The sequence below is a fragment of the Salmo salar genome, chromosome 11 (assembly GCF_965601325.2).
Source record: "Salmo salar chromosome 11, fSalSal1, whole genome shotgun sequence".
Classification (NCBI taxonomy): Eukaryota; Metazoa; Chordata; class Actinopteri; order Salmoniformes; family Salmonidae; genus Salmo; species Salmo salar.
Window position 1 is genome coordinate 53,122,408 of NC_138301.1, and position 18,007 is coordinate 53,140,414.

Below are 18,007 nucleotides of genomic sequence, written 5' to 3' on the forward strand. Positions count from 1 at the left end.
GGCGTTAGACAGATAGGTCATGAGGTATTTAGAAGATATACTTGTCGGGAAATCAATGGGTATATATAATTAATTGAAAAGTCCAAAACCGGTTGTAGCAATCTGTCACGTCCTGACCAGTATAGGGGTTATTTGTTATTTTAGTTTGGTCAGGACGTGGCAGGGGGTGTTTGTTTTATGTGGTTCGGGGTTTGTTGGGCTATGGTATTATGTAAGAGGAGTGTTTGTTTAGAGTGTTCTGGGGGTTTTGGTCTATGTTCTAGGTTAGTGTTTTTCTATGTTCAGTCTCGTTTTCTACTTCTATGTTTAGGGTTTGTTGATTGACCTTCAATTGGAGGCAGCTGTTCCTCGTTGCCTCTGATTGAAGGTCCTATGTATAGGGGTGTTTTTGTAATGGGATTTGTGGGTAGTTGTCTCCTGTTTTGTGTCTGTGCACCTGACAGGACTGTTTAGTGTCGGTCGTTGTTTTGTATACGTGATTTGTTTTTTGTTTTTCCTTCTTTTGTTTTAATAAAGAAGATGAGTATACACGTTCCCGCTGCACATTGGTCTAATCCTTACGATACCCGTTACAGAACTACCCACCACCAACGGACCAAGCAGCGGGGTAAGGAGCTGGAGAGGAGCTATCGGGAGTCGTGGACCTGGGAGGAGATCCTAGCCGGAGAGGGACCATGGAGGAAGGCTGGAGAGGACCGGGAGTGTTTTTCTGGAACACGGTTGGCATGGAAGCCTGAGAGGCAGCCCCCCCCCCCCCAAAGAAAATTTGGGGGGCACACGGGTAGTTTGGCTGGGCCAGGGTTGAGCTCTAAGCCAACTCCCCGTGCTTACCAGAGGCAGCGTGGTACTGGTCAGGCCCCGTGCTATGGGGTGATGCGCATGGCGTCGAGGCCAAGCATCCACAGGCCGGTATGCTCGGTGCCAGCGTCCCGCATTTGCCGGGGGGAAGCGGGCACCCAGCCAGTAAGGGTGGTGCCAGTCCTGCGCTCGAGACCGCCAGTGCGCCTTCACGGCCCAGTGTATCCTGTTCCCGCACTAGCCCTGAGGTGCGTGTCTCCAGTCTGGCATCTCCAAAGCCAGCACCACGCACCAGGCCTCCAGTGCATCAGCCCAGTCTAGGATGTCCTGTTCCCTCTCCTCGCACTAGCCTTGGGGTGCGTGTCTCCAGTCTGGTACCTCCACTACCAGCCCCACGCACCAGGCCTCCAGTGCGTCAGCCCAGTCCAGCTCGTCCTGCTCCTCGCACTAGCCCTGTGGTGCGTGTCCCTAGTCTGGCACGTCCTAAGCCAGCTCCACGCATCAGGTCTTCAGTGCGCAGTCCCCGTCCCGAGCGTCCGGCGACAGTGCCCCGTCCCGAGCGTCCGGCGACAGTGCCTCGTCCCGAGCGTCCGGCGACAGTGCCTCGTCCCGAGCGTCCGGCGACAGTGCCTCGTCCCGAGCGTCCGGCGACAGTGCCTCGTCCCGAGCGTCCGGCGACAGTGCCTCGTCCCGAGCGTCCGGCGACAGTGCCTCGTCCCGAGCGTCCGGCGACAGTGCCTCGTCCCGAGACGGCCCCCAGTCCGGAGCCGAGAGAGACGGCCCCCAGTCCGGAATCGGCGCAGCGAGAGTCGCCCTACAGTTCGGAATCGGCGCAGCCAGAGTCGACCTTCAGCCCGAGGTCTCCAGTGATGCGCATCAGCCTGAGGTCTTCAGCGACGCGCCATAGCCCAGAGACTTCGGAAGGGGTAAAGTTTAATGAGTATTTAGCGGGGGTGGACAGGGTAGGTTGGGGAGTAAGGCCGGAGCCTGATCCACCTCCATAGTAGGTGGGTTGGGGATGGGGGGGGGGGGGTGTAGCACAAGAACCGTTGGTGACGGTGGCCACCCTCCCTTCCCTCCCTTTAGTTGGGGATTATTTTTTGTTTGTGTTTAGAGTTATTGGATTAATTTTTGTATTTGTTAAAAAAATATATATATTTTTTTTTTAGGTGCATCCGGGGTCTGCACCTTTGGGGGGGGTACTGTCACGTCCTGACCAGTATAGGGGTAATTTGTTATTTTAGTTTGGTCAGGACGTGGCAGGGGGTGTTTTTATGTGGTTTGGGTTTGTTGGGCTATGGTATTATGTAAGAGGGGTGTTTGTTTAGAGTGTTCCGGGGTTTTTGGTCTATGTTCTAGGTTAGTGTTCTATGTTCAGTCTAGTTTTCTACTTCTATGTTTAGGGTTTGTTGATTGACCTTCAGTTGGAGGCAGCTGTTCCTCATTGCCTCTGATTGAAGGTCCTATGTATAGGGGTGTTTGTGCTATGGGGGTTTGTGGGTAGTTGTCTCCTGTTTTGTGTCTGTGCACCTGACAGGACTGTTTAGTGTCGGTCGTTGTTTTGTATACATAATTTGTTTTCCTTCTTTTGTTTTAATCTCTATGGGCTAGGTGGTTTGGTTTGGTCCAAAATAATCCATCGTTATATCCGAATAGCGGCGTTTTGTTCGTGCGTTCCAGACACTATCCGAAATAGTAAAGAAGTGTCGCGCGCATGGCGCAATTCGTGACAATAAAATTCTAAATATTCCATTACCGTACTTCGAAGCATGTCAACCGCTGTTTAAAATCAATTTTTACGACATTTTTCTCGTAGAAAAGCGATAATATTCCGACAGGGAATCTCCTTTTCGGCAAACAGAGGAAAAAATCCCAAAGGCGGGGGCGGTCGGGGTCACGCGCATAAGCCCAGTGTCCCTTGATCGGCCACTTGAGAAAGGCGATAATGTGTTTCAGCCTGGGGCTGGAATGACGACATTCTGTTTTTTCCCGGGCTCTGAGCGCCTATGGACGACGTGGGAAGTGTCACGTTAGAGCAGAGATCCTTAGTAAATGATAGAGATGGAAAAGAAGTTCAAGAAATGGTCAGACAGGCCATTTCCTGTAAAGGAATCTCTCAGGTTTTGACCTGCCATTTGAGTTCTGTTATACTCACAGACACCATTCAAACAGTTTTAGAAAATTTAGGGTGTTTTCTATCCATATGTAATAAGTATATGCATATTCTAGTTACTGGGTAGGAGTGGTAACCAGATTAAATCGGGTATGTTTTTTATCCAGCCGTGTCAATACTGCCCCCTAGCCCTAACAGGTTTTAAGCTTGTTGTAATTGAAGAACAAATAAAGAGCTGAATAAAGAGAACATGGGTTGTAGGATGTTCTTAGGGCAGGAGACATTAAAGGGGCAATGTACAATTGTGTAACGGGTATTGTAAGGATTAGACCAAGGTGCAGCGGGAACGTGTATACTCATCTTCTTTATTAAGAACAAATTCAAATTTTCAATGACGGCCTAGGAGCAGTGGATTAACTGCCATGTTCAGGGGCAGAACGACAGATTTCTACCTTGTCAGCTCGGGGATTCAATCTTGCAACCTTTCGGTTACTAGTCCAACACGCTAACCACTAGGCTACCTGCCGCCCCTATGCTTGGTCTAGTACATTATCACAGCATATTGGCTATGCTTGGCCTAGTACATTATCACAGCATATTGGCTATGCTTGGCCTAATACATTATCACAGCATATTGGCTATGCTTGGCCTAGTACATTATCACAGCATATTGGCTATGCTTGGCCTAAGCAATATTGTTTTTCTCAGACCATATTATATTTCAAAACTCAAGCGTTGATAAAACAGATCAGTTGTTGTATGACTTGTGAGGCACAGCTGAGCCAACATTTAAATAATGACATGTTTTATTTTACTGTACTGATAGTACCTGCATCTGATGGTCAGTCTCAGCGGATGGAGGGAGAGAGCAGCATGCAGCCTTTTACGGTCCCAGCTCTCTGCTTCCTTTCCTCGGTGAGACTGACCAGAGAGAGGGAACACCGCCTTCCACCTGATGGCAAAACTCGAGTCACACCACATTTCTGCCTCAATGCACAAATTCATGTTGTTTAATGACTAGAGAAAGTTAAACATTCTTTCGATATTAAAAAGTAGACACGATGAGCTGCTAATAACAACGCAATCCAATCAATACACGTGGCTACTCATTCTGCTGCAGTGCCGATTGTAGCCAGTAGAAGTCATGAAGAAGCGTGTATTGTCTTGTAAAAGTGTTGAATAAAAACAGTGTTGACAGTTCTGTGAAGAAGAAGAAACAGCAGCTCTTTGCCATATTCTTGGACAGTCTCTCTCTCTGGTCATGGTTTTAAAAGTTATGAAATCTCATGGCTAATACTAAACCTTGCTTTGGGGTCTTGGAAGCTGTAGGCGCGGTGACTTGAGCTATTCAATTGGCCAGCACAGTAGGCTCACTTGATATAGTTCTCCTGGTCCGCTGGGGAGGCGGAGTTTGTACCTTCACACAAATGAAATGGTTCGAAATGGGAACACTTTTTCCTACCTAGCGCGCAGGGCCTCGGAATCAACTGCACCTACCTCCAACAAGGCTTCATAATCAAGTGCACCTACCTCCAACAGGGCTTCTGAATCGAGTGTTGAACTAACTGAACTAATAAATAGGACAGCAAGGCTTTATCTTTGGCTTTTCTACAGAAATGTTTGGTGATCGATTAGGAATGCGTTGAAGACAGACCAGTCAATCACAATGAATCAATCACATTTTTTCAATCAAATTTACATCAGCCAATGTCACAAAGTGATATACAGAAATCCAGCCTAAAACCCCAAACAGCAAGTAATGCAGATGTAGACGCATGTTGGCTAGGACAAACTCTGTAGAAAGGCAGGAATCTAGGAAGAACCCTAGAGAGGAACCAAGCTCTGAGGGGTGGCCAGTCCTCTTCTGGCTGTGCTGGGTGGAGATTATAACAGTGCATGGCCAAGATGTTGAAACGTTCATAGATGACCAGCAGGGTCAAATAATAATAATCACAGTGGTTGTCGAGGGTGCAACAGGTCAGCACCTCAGAAGTAAATGTCAGTTGGCTTTTCATAGCCGATCATTCAGAGTATCTCTACTGCTCCTGCTGTCTCTAGAGAGTTGACAACAGCAGGTCTGGGACAGGTAGCACGTCCGGTGAACAGGTCAGGGTTCCATAGCCGCAGGCAGAACAGTTGAAACTGGAGCAGCAGCACGGCCAGGTGGACTGGGAACAACAAGGAGTCATCAGGTCAGGTAGTCCTGAGGCATGGTCCCAGGGCTCAGCTCCTCCGGGAGGGGAGGGAGAGGGAAAGAGAGAGAATTAGAGAGAGCATACTTAAATTCACGCAAGATACCGGATAAGACAGGAGAAATACTCCAGATATAACAGACTGACACTAGCCCCCCGACACGAAAACTATTGCAGCTGCTGCCCCTTCCGACGATACCCCCATACAGGGCCAACCAGGCTACAGGATATAACCCCTCCCACTTTGCCAAAGAACAACCCCCACACCACTAAAGGGATATCTTCAATTTTACTACCCTGAGTCAAGGCTGAGAATAGCCCACGAAGATCTCCCGCAAGGACAGGAAGATCATGTCAGTGACTCAACCCACACAAGTGACGCACCCCTCCTAGGGACGGCATGGAAGAGCACCAGTAAGCCAGTGACTCAGCCCCCGTAATAGGGTTAAAGGCAGAGAATCCCCCTGGGGAGAGGGAAACCAGCTAGGCAGAGACAGCAAGGGTGGTTCCTTGCTCCAGTGCCATCTTGTGACCGTAGAGTATGTGTAGGTATGTACGGCAGGACCAAATCAGAGTGATAAGTAGGAGAAAGCTCATGTAATGCTTTGTAGGTTAACAGTAAAACCTTGAAATCATCCCTAGCCTTAATAACAGGAAGCCAGCGTAGAGAGCTAGTACTGGAGTAATGTGATCACATTTTATTAGTTTATTTAGTGCTTCATCCGGGTAGCCGGAGAGTAGAGCATTGCAGTAATCTAATCTAGAAGTGACAAAAGCATAGATTAATTTTTCTGCATCATTTTTGGACAGAAAGTTTCAGATTTTTGCAATGTTACAAAGATGGAAAAAAGCTGTCCTTGAAACATTCTTGATATGTTCGTCAAAAGAGAGATCAGGGTCTAGAGTAACGCCGAGGTCCTTCACAGTTTTATTTGAGACGACTGTACAACCATCAAGATTAATTGTCAGATCCAACAGAATATCTCTTTGTTTCTTGGGACCTAGAACTAGCATCTCTGTTTTGTCCAAGTTTAAAAGTAAAACATTTGCAGCCAATACTTCCTTATGTCTGAAACACAGGCTTCCAGGGAGGGCAATTTTGGGGCTTCATCACGTTTCATCAAAGTGTACAGCTGTGTACCGTCCGCAAAACAGTGAAAGTTAACATTATGTTTCCTGATGACATCACCAAGAGGTAAAATATATAGTGAAAACAATAGTGGTCCTAAATGGAACCTTGAGGAACACCGAAACGTACAATTGATTTGTCAGAGGACAAACCATCCACAGAGACAAACTGATATCTTTCCAACAAATAAGATCTAAACCAGGCCAGAACTTCTCCGTGTAGACCAATTTGGGTTTCCAATCTCTCCAAAAGTGTGTGGTGATCGATGGTGTCAAAAGCAGCACTAAGATCTAGGAGCATGATGCAGAGCCTTGGTCTGACGCCATTAAAGGGTCGTTTACCACCTTCACGAGTGCAGTCTCAGTGCTATGATGGGGTCTAAAACCAGACTGAAGCATTTCGTATACATTGTTTGTCTTAAGGAAGGAAGTGAATTGCTGCGCAACAGCTTTTTCAAAACAATTTGAGAGGAATGGGAGATTCGACATAGGCCGATAGTTTTTTATATTTTCAGGTTCCTTTTTTGGCTTTTTCAAGAGGCTTTATTACTGCCACTTTTAGTGAGTTTGGTTCACATCCGGTGGATTGAGTTGTTTGATAACCACTGGCCGACACTTTCTCAATCTGAACTCCTAATGCTAGTGGGGGCGGCTGTGGCTTCATGACAATGATTGCAAGAGCAGCTGGTCATTGATTTGATGGCTCCAACTCAGTTTCACCGCCAAAACATCCTTTATGTGGGTGTCTGCTATTGCTGGTAAAGGCTGGATCTGATTGAATCTCAACAAGATCTCACAGTCTCACATCAGAATTAGATGTTCATCCTATGTTTCTCAATCCTCAAATTTCAAAGTTGTTCCAAACATCACATTTTGAAGTGTTTATGGTTTAGTTCAGGCATTAACTCTGAATTGTTAAGGTTAGGGTTTAGTTTAGGTATTAACTATGAATTGTTAAGGTTAGGGTTAAGTTTAGGCATTAACTTTAAAATCTTAAGGTTAAGCTTGAACTCCGAATGGTTAAGGTAAGGGTTACGGTGTGGGATATGCTTAAAACAAAAATCTCATAAACAACTTTCTATCGCTGGATTCGAACATGGCACCAGAGGCAGATGTTGTGCTCATCCACCATCCCTGTCCACAACACTCTGGCAAAACCTAAACCTACTTGAAGGTAACGGCGCTCACTGTTGCCCCTAGAGGCCAGTTTCCACGTCATCTCCCGACATCTTCAGAAATGGATGGATGTCGAATACTGACTTGTATCACGGGTGACCTGGCTGTGAATATGGGCCTATATAGATAGGGCCCTTCTCCCACTCCTCCCTCCACTATCTCCAAATATCTCTCCTCTGGGAAATGAGGTTTTGTGAGCTTGTGCTGGAAATGAACAATGGACCAATACCAACCAAATGTTGTCACGTCCTGACCAGTAAGGGGTCATTTTGTTATTGTAGTATGGTCAGGACATGGCAGGGGTGTGTTTGATTTATGTGTCTTGGGTTTTTGTTGAATGTTCTATGTTAGTATATTTCTATGTTCTTTCTAGGTCTTCTATTTCTATGTTTAGTTTATTGGGTTGACCTTCAATTGGAGGCAGCTGTTCCTCGTTGCCTCTAATTGAAGGTCCTATTTAGTAGGGGTGTTTTTTTCCATGGGTTTTGTGGGTAGTTGTTCCATATATAGTCAGAGTACCTTACAGGACTGTTTTTTTGTTGTTGTTTTTGTATAAGTGTTTTGTTTTGGTTTCCTTCTAATAAAAGAAGATGAGTATTCATATACCCGCTGCGTTTTGGTCCACTTTTTACTACGCACCTGACAAATATAGCATGGTGCATAGGATAATTACCTCAAGTAAATGCGCCAGAAAGAAATATGTGTTTAGAAAGAAAGAAAGTGATTTATTCGTAGTGGAACTGTATGAACAGCAGAATCATGTTAGAGGGAATTATATTTGGAGTAAAAGTAGAATAACTAACTCCCTTTAAAACGGTTTCTAAAGTGCAAAGTGAACGTTTCAAGTTCAATAATACAACCATGGTCATTTTAATAGAAAATATAATTCAGATCTTGCGTACTGAGTTTTGGTGATGAATAACCTAGAATAAATCTCGCATTCCTTTACAGCTTTGAATGACGCTACTGCGTATGCCGACATTCTGTATGTCAGTGATTGGCATGAAGCGGTTGAGGAAAAGGAAATCAGTGTAATATACTGCAGCAGAACAGAGTTTAATCGTTTATTTTCCGCCTCGGGTTTCCCCAGGAGAAAGTGGCCTACAACTGTTACTATATAAACAGTGACAGAGGAAGAGCGACCATGGCACATTGAGGACATAGACTCCTGCAGCCACCTGACTTTTCGTTTAAAAAGACAGTTGGAGGATGACACGGGTCAGTCTGCAGAATTAAAGCATTATGCTATTTTCAAATATATAATTTAATTATTATTTTAAATTATATTAAATTACATTGCATATGAATGGAATATGTTTAGGCCAGGTTATTATAGGCTAATGGTTTCGATGTGCGTGTCAAACGATCAATTCGTTGTTTTGTTTTGTTTATTTGATCATCTGAGTTTTAAACTTCTGCTATGCACATTATTATTATTATTTACGATCTACTTTATTATTTTATATTGTTATCGCATGAAAAACGTTTGTTTTCTTCGCCGTTTTCCAGATGTTAGTTCTTTGCATCTGCGGTTGCCTGAGTTTTGCATGGCCGTCGTCAGCAAAGAGATGTTTCAATCAGAGGCAGGTGGATCGGCGGGCTGCAAGGTTCATAATGAGCATCCACTGCTTTAGGACGGCTGTGTCTGACAGCATCCACGTGCAACGGCACTGGGACAGACAGAGCTTCCCCTGCTTCAAACTCCACACCGCGTCTCTGTCATCCGTGCAATACAACAACCGCTCTCTCTCCCCCTGGCGGGACAGGTAAGGTTCCGCCCTTCAGCGTCTGTAAAAATAGCACAATATGTAATAGCGTAATTCCAACAGCCTGGGCCTGCCACTTTGTTTGGTAACCTGAAGGATGGGACTAGGGAAATAGAACTCTCAAATTAATAGTCAGCTATGGATGGCAGGACTGACGGCCCATTACTGACGGCACATGATGTTAGAAACATTTTTAAGACAAACACAAAGAATGGAGTAAGCCTAGGAAAAGGTCAAATAGTTACTAATCATTTAATTATGGTATTAATGGCATGTATTTTCATTTTGTTGATGCCATTCATCAAATTCAATGCATATATCTAATCAGTGGACATTTCCGATAATATCAGGCTATACTGTGACATCACGTTAGGCTTGATATCATTTCACTATATTGCTCTCTTACAGAATCGATGAGAGAGAGGACAGGATTCCCTCTAAAATCATGGTGGCTGAGTGTCTGTATGAGGGCTGCATCATCAACAAGCACGAGGACATGGAATATAACTCTGTCCCCGTGTTGGCCACTTTCACCGTGCTCCAGAAGACTGTTATGCCCTGGCAACCCTCAACACTACCTGGTGACAGTAGACTCTGTTACCATCCCTGTGGCATGCACATGTGTTGTACCCAGATAGATTATTTCATCTCTTGGATTAGGTTAGTGTTACACACATGTCCAAAATGGAACCCTATTCCCTATGTAGTGCACTATGATACGCACGTGTCCAAAAAGGCACCCTATTCCCTATGTAGTGCACTATGATCCAGGTGTCCAAAATGGCACCCTATTCCCTATGTAGTGCACTATGATCTATGTGTCCAAAATGGCGCCCTATTCCCTATGTAGTGCACTACGTTTGACCAGAGCCCTATGTGCCTTGGTATCGCTGCACTAGTTTTGGGTCTTTTGTTTTTTTACATGTTAAGACAGTCAGCCTTTAACAAAGAGTCCAAACTGTGCTTCTACACAGAGACACAACCTTGGATTAGATTAATTCTTATAGAGATGATATAGAATAAATAGCCATTTAGTAGTGAGATTTCTCACAAAAAGAAGTTGTGTTTGTTTTAAAACTCACCTTAGGCCTTCCTGTTATTAAGATAAGAACTCTGGGTCTATGGCATTCTCTAAGACATCTGAAAATGGATGTCAACATGGAGCCACGTCGGTCATATTTTCTTCTTGACTTGACTTGAATATGAATGTGAATTGGACAGATCATTCAAGCACTTGGAGTTGCCATATTTACTTGTTTGGTTTGATTATGGCTGTAAAATGTCTTATGCCGGGGGTTTTCTGGAACCTGGACTTTGGTAAATTGATAAGGTAGAAATCTTAGTCTCTGTAAATTGTAAATTGATAAGGTAGAAATCATACCTGCTGTATGACTACATTGGGTATAACTGGTGGGGTATCCCACTGGTGTGTATAAATACGTTCTCTTTGTGTATTAGTCAATTAGCTATTTATCAATGGTCTTGGGGACTTAGGGATTCAACTCCTCGGTTATGCTGTTGTGTCCACTAGGTATCTCAGTAAGACTATAACTTGGCATGATGTTCGCTTTCACTGGTTGATATAATCTACTTCTGTGAACTTCAGTGGTTCAATCTGCAGTCCTCTCCCAGTGTTGTCCATCTTATCAAATCCTATCAAAGTAAACAGTATACTGTGAGCCCTCAAACAATTCTGCTAACCATTGTTTGTACTCATGTTTATATATACAAATAATAATTATATATACATCTTTTATACAACGGGTGGGTCTAATCCTGAATGCTGATTGGTTAAAACCACATTCCAGCCGGTGTCTATTCCACAAGTTACCACCGGCTAAATCTATGACGTTAAAATGCCTATTTACTCTGTTCCATCTGACTCTGCAATCCAATGTCTCGTCAGCCCAGCCAGGCAATGTATAAACTTGATCATCACTATAAAAAAACATCTAGACATTATCTCACGTCTTTTAGACTAACATTTAGTTAACAGCGGAGATTTGTATAAACCTTGCTGTCTGTCTCTCTGACATTTGCAACATTGCTTCAATATTCAAATTCTCTCCAGCTGTCCCATAGTAATGAACAGTCGGGACGAGACAGACAGGCAGGCAGCGTTTCTCAGCCAGTCTAAATCATGAATCAGCTGGCATCATTTTTATGGATATAAGAAATGTCAATTGAAAAAAAGTCAAACGAAACAAAGTGCAGCTAGTTTCCAGTATTTCCAGCTTCAGTTTGAATTGATTGTGTTGTTGGCTAGCTCCTCTGAACAACAGTGTCCTGACGAGTGAGCACATTTTCTATGTGAGGCGAAATTGCGCTAATTAGCTCATTGTTATGGATGTATCAAAATAAATGTCACTAGAAAACAGCTTAAACATATGCAAATGCAGCTACTGTTATTCTGGCTGCACTGTTTGACGTGACTGTAAGTTAGCCGTAGTTGGCTAGCTAGCAAGCAAGGGATAAGAATGTTGCCAGCCCGTATGGCAATGGAACATTTAGAACAAATGACTGGGGTGCGTCCATAGATGCAGAACAAGAAGACTGAACAACTGGGTCGCGTCTCTGGCAACCGAACCGATAGAACGAACGACCAGCCGGCTTGGGTAGCAACCCTAGATTTGTGTCGTGACTATATCTTGTGGAAATAAATTCATCAGAATGTTTTTAATGAAAATATGTCAATCATTATTTGAATATGTTGGTAATCCATTGTATAAAAGTGATAATGTCCTCGAAGCCGGTGTTGGCATATTTGCCCACCTTTGACTTTGTTTCGGGCCTAATAACACCTGTGCCAATATATCCTTGGGCATTATCATTTAAATAATCTCTAAACCCAGAACTAAACCAGCGCTGGTCCCCTGGCTAGCTTCTCAAGAAACGAATTCATATGCCTTATAAACATAAACCATATAATCTTGTAAAACTTCTACTGACCATACATAACTATGAGCATGGATAGATTGTTGTAACAATGAGAACTACTCAAGTTGTAAATTACTCATTATGTACAGTTAAGCCGTGAAAGAAAACATTTTATTCAAATAAAGTAGAAAAATAACACACACACACAAAATTGTACCTCTGCACATTTCTTGTGGTCACGTTTCGGTACAATAACTTGTTCTTCAATGTACATTTTTTTGGGGGGGGCAGTAACTCCCAGCACCACAAAGGATATAAGACTGGAAGTGTGTCTAATCCAAATTCAGTAACATCCTCATGATCATTAAACGTTTTAATCAAAGTGGAAATGCATTACAAATTCACCAGATTTACATCGTTGGCAAGAACAAAAACAAGGAAGTGATTGGTACATCAGTCAGTTTGTTAGTGTATGGGATCAGCAGGTAGGACCAGGTTTGTGTAGGTCTTTCCATGCGTTGACCTGGTGAGTGATACTGTATGTGGTGGTGGCTATCAGTCGTGAGTAGGTGCAGCGGTCATAAGCCACAGGGGAAACCTGGAAGAGGTTTCCATTGGGGGGGTTAGTAGGCCGGATGCCCAGGTGTCTCATACACAGTCCCAGATACACATCCTCTATGTAGACAGCTTTAACATGCCTGGACGCCTCCACCAGCTTCCTGGGGAGGTCTAAGGTGAAGACATAGCCCAGGCCCAGAGCGTAAGGTGGATATACCTGTTCAGAAAACACCTCATTTGGAAGGTACCATTTGGAGTTAGGGTCTCTTAGAACGGTGCCCCGTCGGGCCACTAGTCCAGTCATGTAGTTCTGCTTTGGAGCGTGAAGCAGCATGTTGACCAAGGTGTTCACGTTGAGGAACATGTCTGAGTCGATCTTCATGGCGTAGGAGGCGTTGGGGCAGCGAGAGCTCAGCCACTCCATCATCACCATGGTCTTGATGGTCAGGTTTTTGTAGCCATCTATGAAGTCACTCTGCAGCAGATCCTGGTGCTCTTTGCTCTCCTGCTGCACATTCTCCTGGAGCTGCTCTGTCTCCTCTCCACTGGGCAGTCCCAGCAGGAAGAACAGACAGACCTCTTTGCCCAGTACTTGCCTCTCACTGCCCCAAGTACTGCGGACGGCCTCACGAGCCTCCATGTTATAGGGCGCCACTGGCACCATCAGAACCAGGAAGGGGTTCTGCTCCCGGCATTTCTCTGGCTCATCCAGGATGAAGATGTACTCTGATGGGTATTCTACATGGTATGGTCCTGGGGACACATACGGAGGAGGAGTGGCCAGATCTGCCTTGACCTCTGTGATCAGATTAGTGATGATGGTCAGTGCAGACGTGATGGAACTAGTTTCATTATGTGTTGGGTTGAGTTTGATGGCCTGTTGAGTAGAGTTGATAAGTGAAGTCTGATGATCTGTTGAATTGGCAGATGCAGTTTCATGAGCGTCTATGGTAAAATCAGTGGAGTTGAGAGAAACTACTTCGCTACTGGTGTTGACTGAATGACCATGGTATTCTGCCCACCATCTTGGGACACACTCTGCTGACTGGTGGTTGGTGAAGAACAAGATGGCCGCCACTGTGACGAGCAGGATGAGGAAACGGCAACGAAAACCGGACCAGCAGCATCTCCCACCTTCCGCCATCTCCTGACTAGGAGGAGAGAGACAGAAATGGTTAAGTCGTCCTTGTGCATCCTTGAGTTGTATGAAATATGGGAGTCTCATCATCATCATCATGTTTCTGTGGCATTGCAGTCTTCAAAAATGATATATATATATATATATATATATATATATATATAACACATAGTTATCTAATAGCTTGGAACGTTCTGATTTGATTTCTAGCCATAGACTCAACAATGGTGCAATTTTAACTCCTGGAATGATACTTAGTTTGATGTTAAAACAAAACAGCAGAACAGACTTCTGAATTGCATGTTATCACATAGATTTGTCTTCTCTCATTGATCGAGACAGCAGAGTGGCATTCAAAGTGATGCTTGATTTCTGAGTCAATCAAATGAGGTGCAGCCCTTTGGGGTGGACACCCACCAGTCTCGATCAACGAGAGAAGACACAGATACTCTAAGATTTTATTTATTTATTTAACCTTTATTTAACCAGGTAGGCCAGTTGAGAACAAGTTCTCATTTACAACTGCGACCTGGACAAGATAAAGCAAAGCGACAAACAACACAGAGTTACACATGGAATAAACAAATATACAGTCAATAACATAATATAACATTTTGTGCAAAGGAGGTAAGATCAGGGAGGTAAGGCAATAAATAGGCCGTAGTGGCGAAGTAATTACAATTTAGCAATTAAACACTGGAGTGATAGATGTGCAGAAGATGAATTGTCAAGGAGAGATACTGTGGTGCAAAAGAGCAAAAAATAACAAAATGGGGATGAGGTAGTTGGATGGGCTATTTACAGATGGGCTATGTACAGGTGCAATGATCTGTGAGCTGCTCTGACAGCTGATGTTTAACGTTAGTAAGGGAGATATGAGTCTCCAGCTTCAGTGATTTTTGCAAGTCGTTCCAGTCATTGGCAGCAGAGAACTGGAAGGAAAGGCGGCCAAAGGAGGAATTGGCTTTGGTGGTGACCAGTGAAATATACCTGCTGGAGCACGTGCTACGGTTGGGTGCTGCTATGGTGACCAGTGAGCTGAGATACGGCGGGGCTTTACCTAGCAAATACTTGTAGATGACCTGGAGCCAGTGGGTTTGGCGACAAATATGAAGCGAGGGCCAGCTAACGAGAGCATACAGGTCACAGTGGTGGGTAGTATATGGGGCTTTAGTGACAAAACGGATGGCACTGTGATAGACTGCATCCAATCTGCTGAGTAGAGTGTTGGAGGCTATTTTGTAAATGACATCTCCGAAGTCAAGGATCGGTAGGATAGTCAGTTTTACGAGGGTATGTTTGGCAGTATGAGTGAAGGATGCTTTGTTGTGAAATAGGAAGCCGATTCTAGATTTAATTTTGGAATGGAGATGTTTGATGTGAGTCTGGAAGGAGAGTTTACAGTCTAACCAGACACCTAGGTATTTGTAGTTGTCCACATATTCTAAGATGGCGGAGTATACATTGTTGGATTACTTTATGGTGGAAACATTTATTTTAGTAAGAGCACATTTTCAAAATTTCAACTAGCCATGGGAGGTAAGAAGACACCGGTGACTTCCGAATGGAGAAGAAAGTACTGTATCACCAAGTAAAGGTTAGTGAAGAAAATCCTGATTACGGAGGGACAACAGCAGGACCACCACCTCAGATAGTGAACAACAGCTGGTGCACCACCTCAGGCACTGGACAACAGCTGGTGCACCACCTCAGGCACTGGACAACAGCTGGTGCACCACCTCAGGCACTGGACAACAGCTGGTACACCACCGCAGGCACTGGACAACAGCTGGTGCACCACTTCAGACAAGCTTTAGTTCTACCAGAGGTTCCTCTTTACAAGGCTAGTCATCACATAGATTGAACACCTCACTCAGAACTCCACAATTGTATTACTTTGAATTTAAATACATCAAACTATAGAAAAAACAGATGGGATGAAACATGAAAATACATCTACCTTCTTCCTCCTTTCTTAGTGCCATCTTCCACCATGTTGGAGCTCTATCTAGCTGGGGATGGCTTCCAGGTTTAGGTAATCCCACCTCAGTCAACTCTTGTTTTGTCATACAATAAATACATGTGTCATATGGAGAAAAGGGGGGGGGTTAATATGATTTGTAAACGATGTGTCAATTTCATGCTGTTAACCTGCCCCTTTATGTGTGTGTCAACCATAGAGATAGATAGAGCACTCTAGTTACCCAAAACATCAATTTTAGCATGGGCAGCGCCATTGAGGACTTTCACCATTTTGAAGTTGTCAACTAGGTGGAATTTCCTATGGGTTAAGGTAGAATCATATAATTCCATCCACGTCAGCAGGAGGGATCAGCAAATATTCCATAACTGCAGCTGGCAGTAAATCACCAAGCTTGGCTTTATACCTGTTCAAACAACACCCTCCAGGGGGCAGTATGCACCCTTTCAGTTTGTTAACCAACTCATAGAAGTAACAGTAGAGGATAATTGACTACTTCAGTATGGAGATGGCTTCAATGGCGCTGCCCATGCTCTCATAGACTCCATAATGGGACAGATGCAAGGTTGCATCCTCTAACTGTCTCTATGGTGTGAGCCCAACTCATGTTCAGTTGTTTCTGAGTGGACACACCTGTGTTAGGTCCTTTATAATGAGGGATGTACATGTCACAGGTGTGACCAATTTGCACGTTTAAAAAATCAAGCCTTTCTATTGGATAATTGTTGAATCATGGAGTCAAACTTTGTTATATTTAAACCCCTGTGCTTTTGTGTTTCAGGCAGCTGCCCACAGGAAGTCATGCAGTCCATAGGCTTGGGTGGATAGGCTTGGGTGGATAGGCTTGGGTGGATAGGCTTGGGTGGATAGGCTTGGGTGGATAGGCTTGGGTGGATAGGCTAGTTTTGGCGAGCGCGTGGCTCGGGTTGATGAGCACGTGGCTCGGGTTGATGAGCGCGTGGCTCGGGTTGATGAGCGTGTGGCTCATGGCTTGGGTTGATGAGCGTGTGGCTCATGACGCTGAGTGATTTAGATGAATGAGAAGCATTAGTATGGACACCTTCCTGCTGGATCTACGTGTACGACATCGTGGTCCAGTTCCCACCAATATCCAGCAACTTCACACAGCCATTAAAGAGGAGTGGGACAACATTCCACAGGCCATAATCAACATCCTGATCAACTTTATGCAAAGAAGAAATGGTGGTCACACCAGATATTGACTGGTTTTCTGATCCATGCCCCACTTTTTTTTTAAGGTATCTATGACCAGCAGATGTAAACCTGTATTCTCAGATATGTGAAGGCCATAGATTAGGGCCGAATGCATTTATTTCAATTGGCTGATTTCTTGCCTATGCTGCTCGGTCATCACACATCCATATATTTATGTGTATATTCATGTAGTAACCAAAAAAGTGTTAAACAAATCAAAATATGAGACTCTTCAAAGTAGCCACCCTTTGCCTTAATGACATCTTTACAAATGCTTAGCATTCTCTCAACCAGCTTCATGAGGTAGTGACCTGGAATGTATTTCAATTAACAGGTGTCTTAAGTAGTTGAACATGTTATTACTCCAACCTTGTGAAAGTGACAAACTGACACGTTTTCTTTCGAAACAACTTTATATGGAAGGAGTACCTCTGGTTTGACAGCCTGCACAATCGCAGTTCGGCGTGACACGACCATTTGACCCGAAGACATGTTTCTATGCATGAGCTTAACTAGCCAAAGTCTCCATGACAAGCGGGATTGAGGATTGCTATTGGAGAAGCAGTTTCTGCCTGTCTTCATACTGTACTGTCTATGTTTTATAGAGGAGGACGAGACAGTACCCAAATTCCCCCAAAATGTGCCATTACAGCGCCCCCAAGTCAAGCTGTGTCTGTGTGTGTGAATTAACTCCTTAGTCATGCTGTTATGTCTCCACTAGGTGTCTCAGTAAGTAGAACTTGACATGATGTTCACACTAGGCTGTCATTGTAATACTGCAATTATTAACATATCTAAAGCTATTGCAAAGAATGACAAAATTACGCTATAGATAAGCTATAAATATATTTCATTGACCTTTAATTATGCGGTTGCCACCAGTTATAATATGTTTATGAAATGTTTATAGTGTGATGAATGCGTTATGGATAAGTCATAGTGAGTGGTTACTTCTGTAAACTTGAGTGGTTCAATCTGCTATCCTGTTGTAACTTGCTCTCCCAGTGTTGTCCATCTTAAATCCTATCGAGGCAAACGATATACTGTGAGCCCTCCAATGATTCT

The 18,007-nt window shown here is 44.1% G+C and overlaps 1 protein-coding gene across 1 annotated transcript; it reads right to left on the reverse strand.

The window, feature by feature from the left end:
* Positions 1 to 12,204: 12,204 nt before the first annotated feature.
* LOC106597099 (beta-1,3-galactosyltransferase 1) lies at positions 12,205 to 15,895 on the reverse strand. Its single transcript, XM_045713459.2, has 2 exons — positions 15,707 to 15,895; positions 12,205 to 13,759 (listed from the first exon to the last, which is right to left on the reverse strand). Exons 1-2 carry the CDS (start codon positions 15,739 to 15,741, stop codon positions 12,529 to 12,531), a joined length of 1,266 nt encoding a protein of 421 aa, XP_045569415.1. The 5' UTR covers positions 15,742 to 15,895; the 3' UTR covers positions 12,205 to 12,528.
* Positions 15,896 to 18,007: the final 2,112 nt, after the last annotated feature.

Bases quoted from the DNA above. Each gene is read 5' to 3' on its own strand.
- LOC106597099 (XM_045713459.2), bottom strand. From the start codon at position 15,741: ATGGTGGAAGATGGCACTAAGAAAGGAGGAAGAAG. The intron at 13,760-15,706 runs GTAGATGTATTT...CTCTCCTCCTAG, and splicing joins ACTAAGAAAGGAGGAAGAAG to TCAGGAGATGGCGGAAGGTG.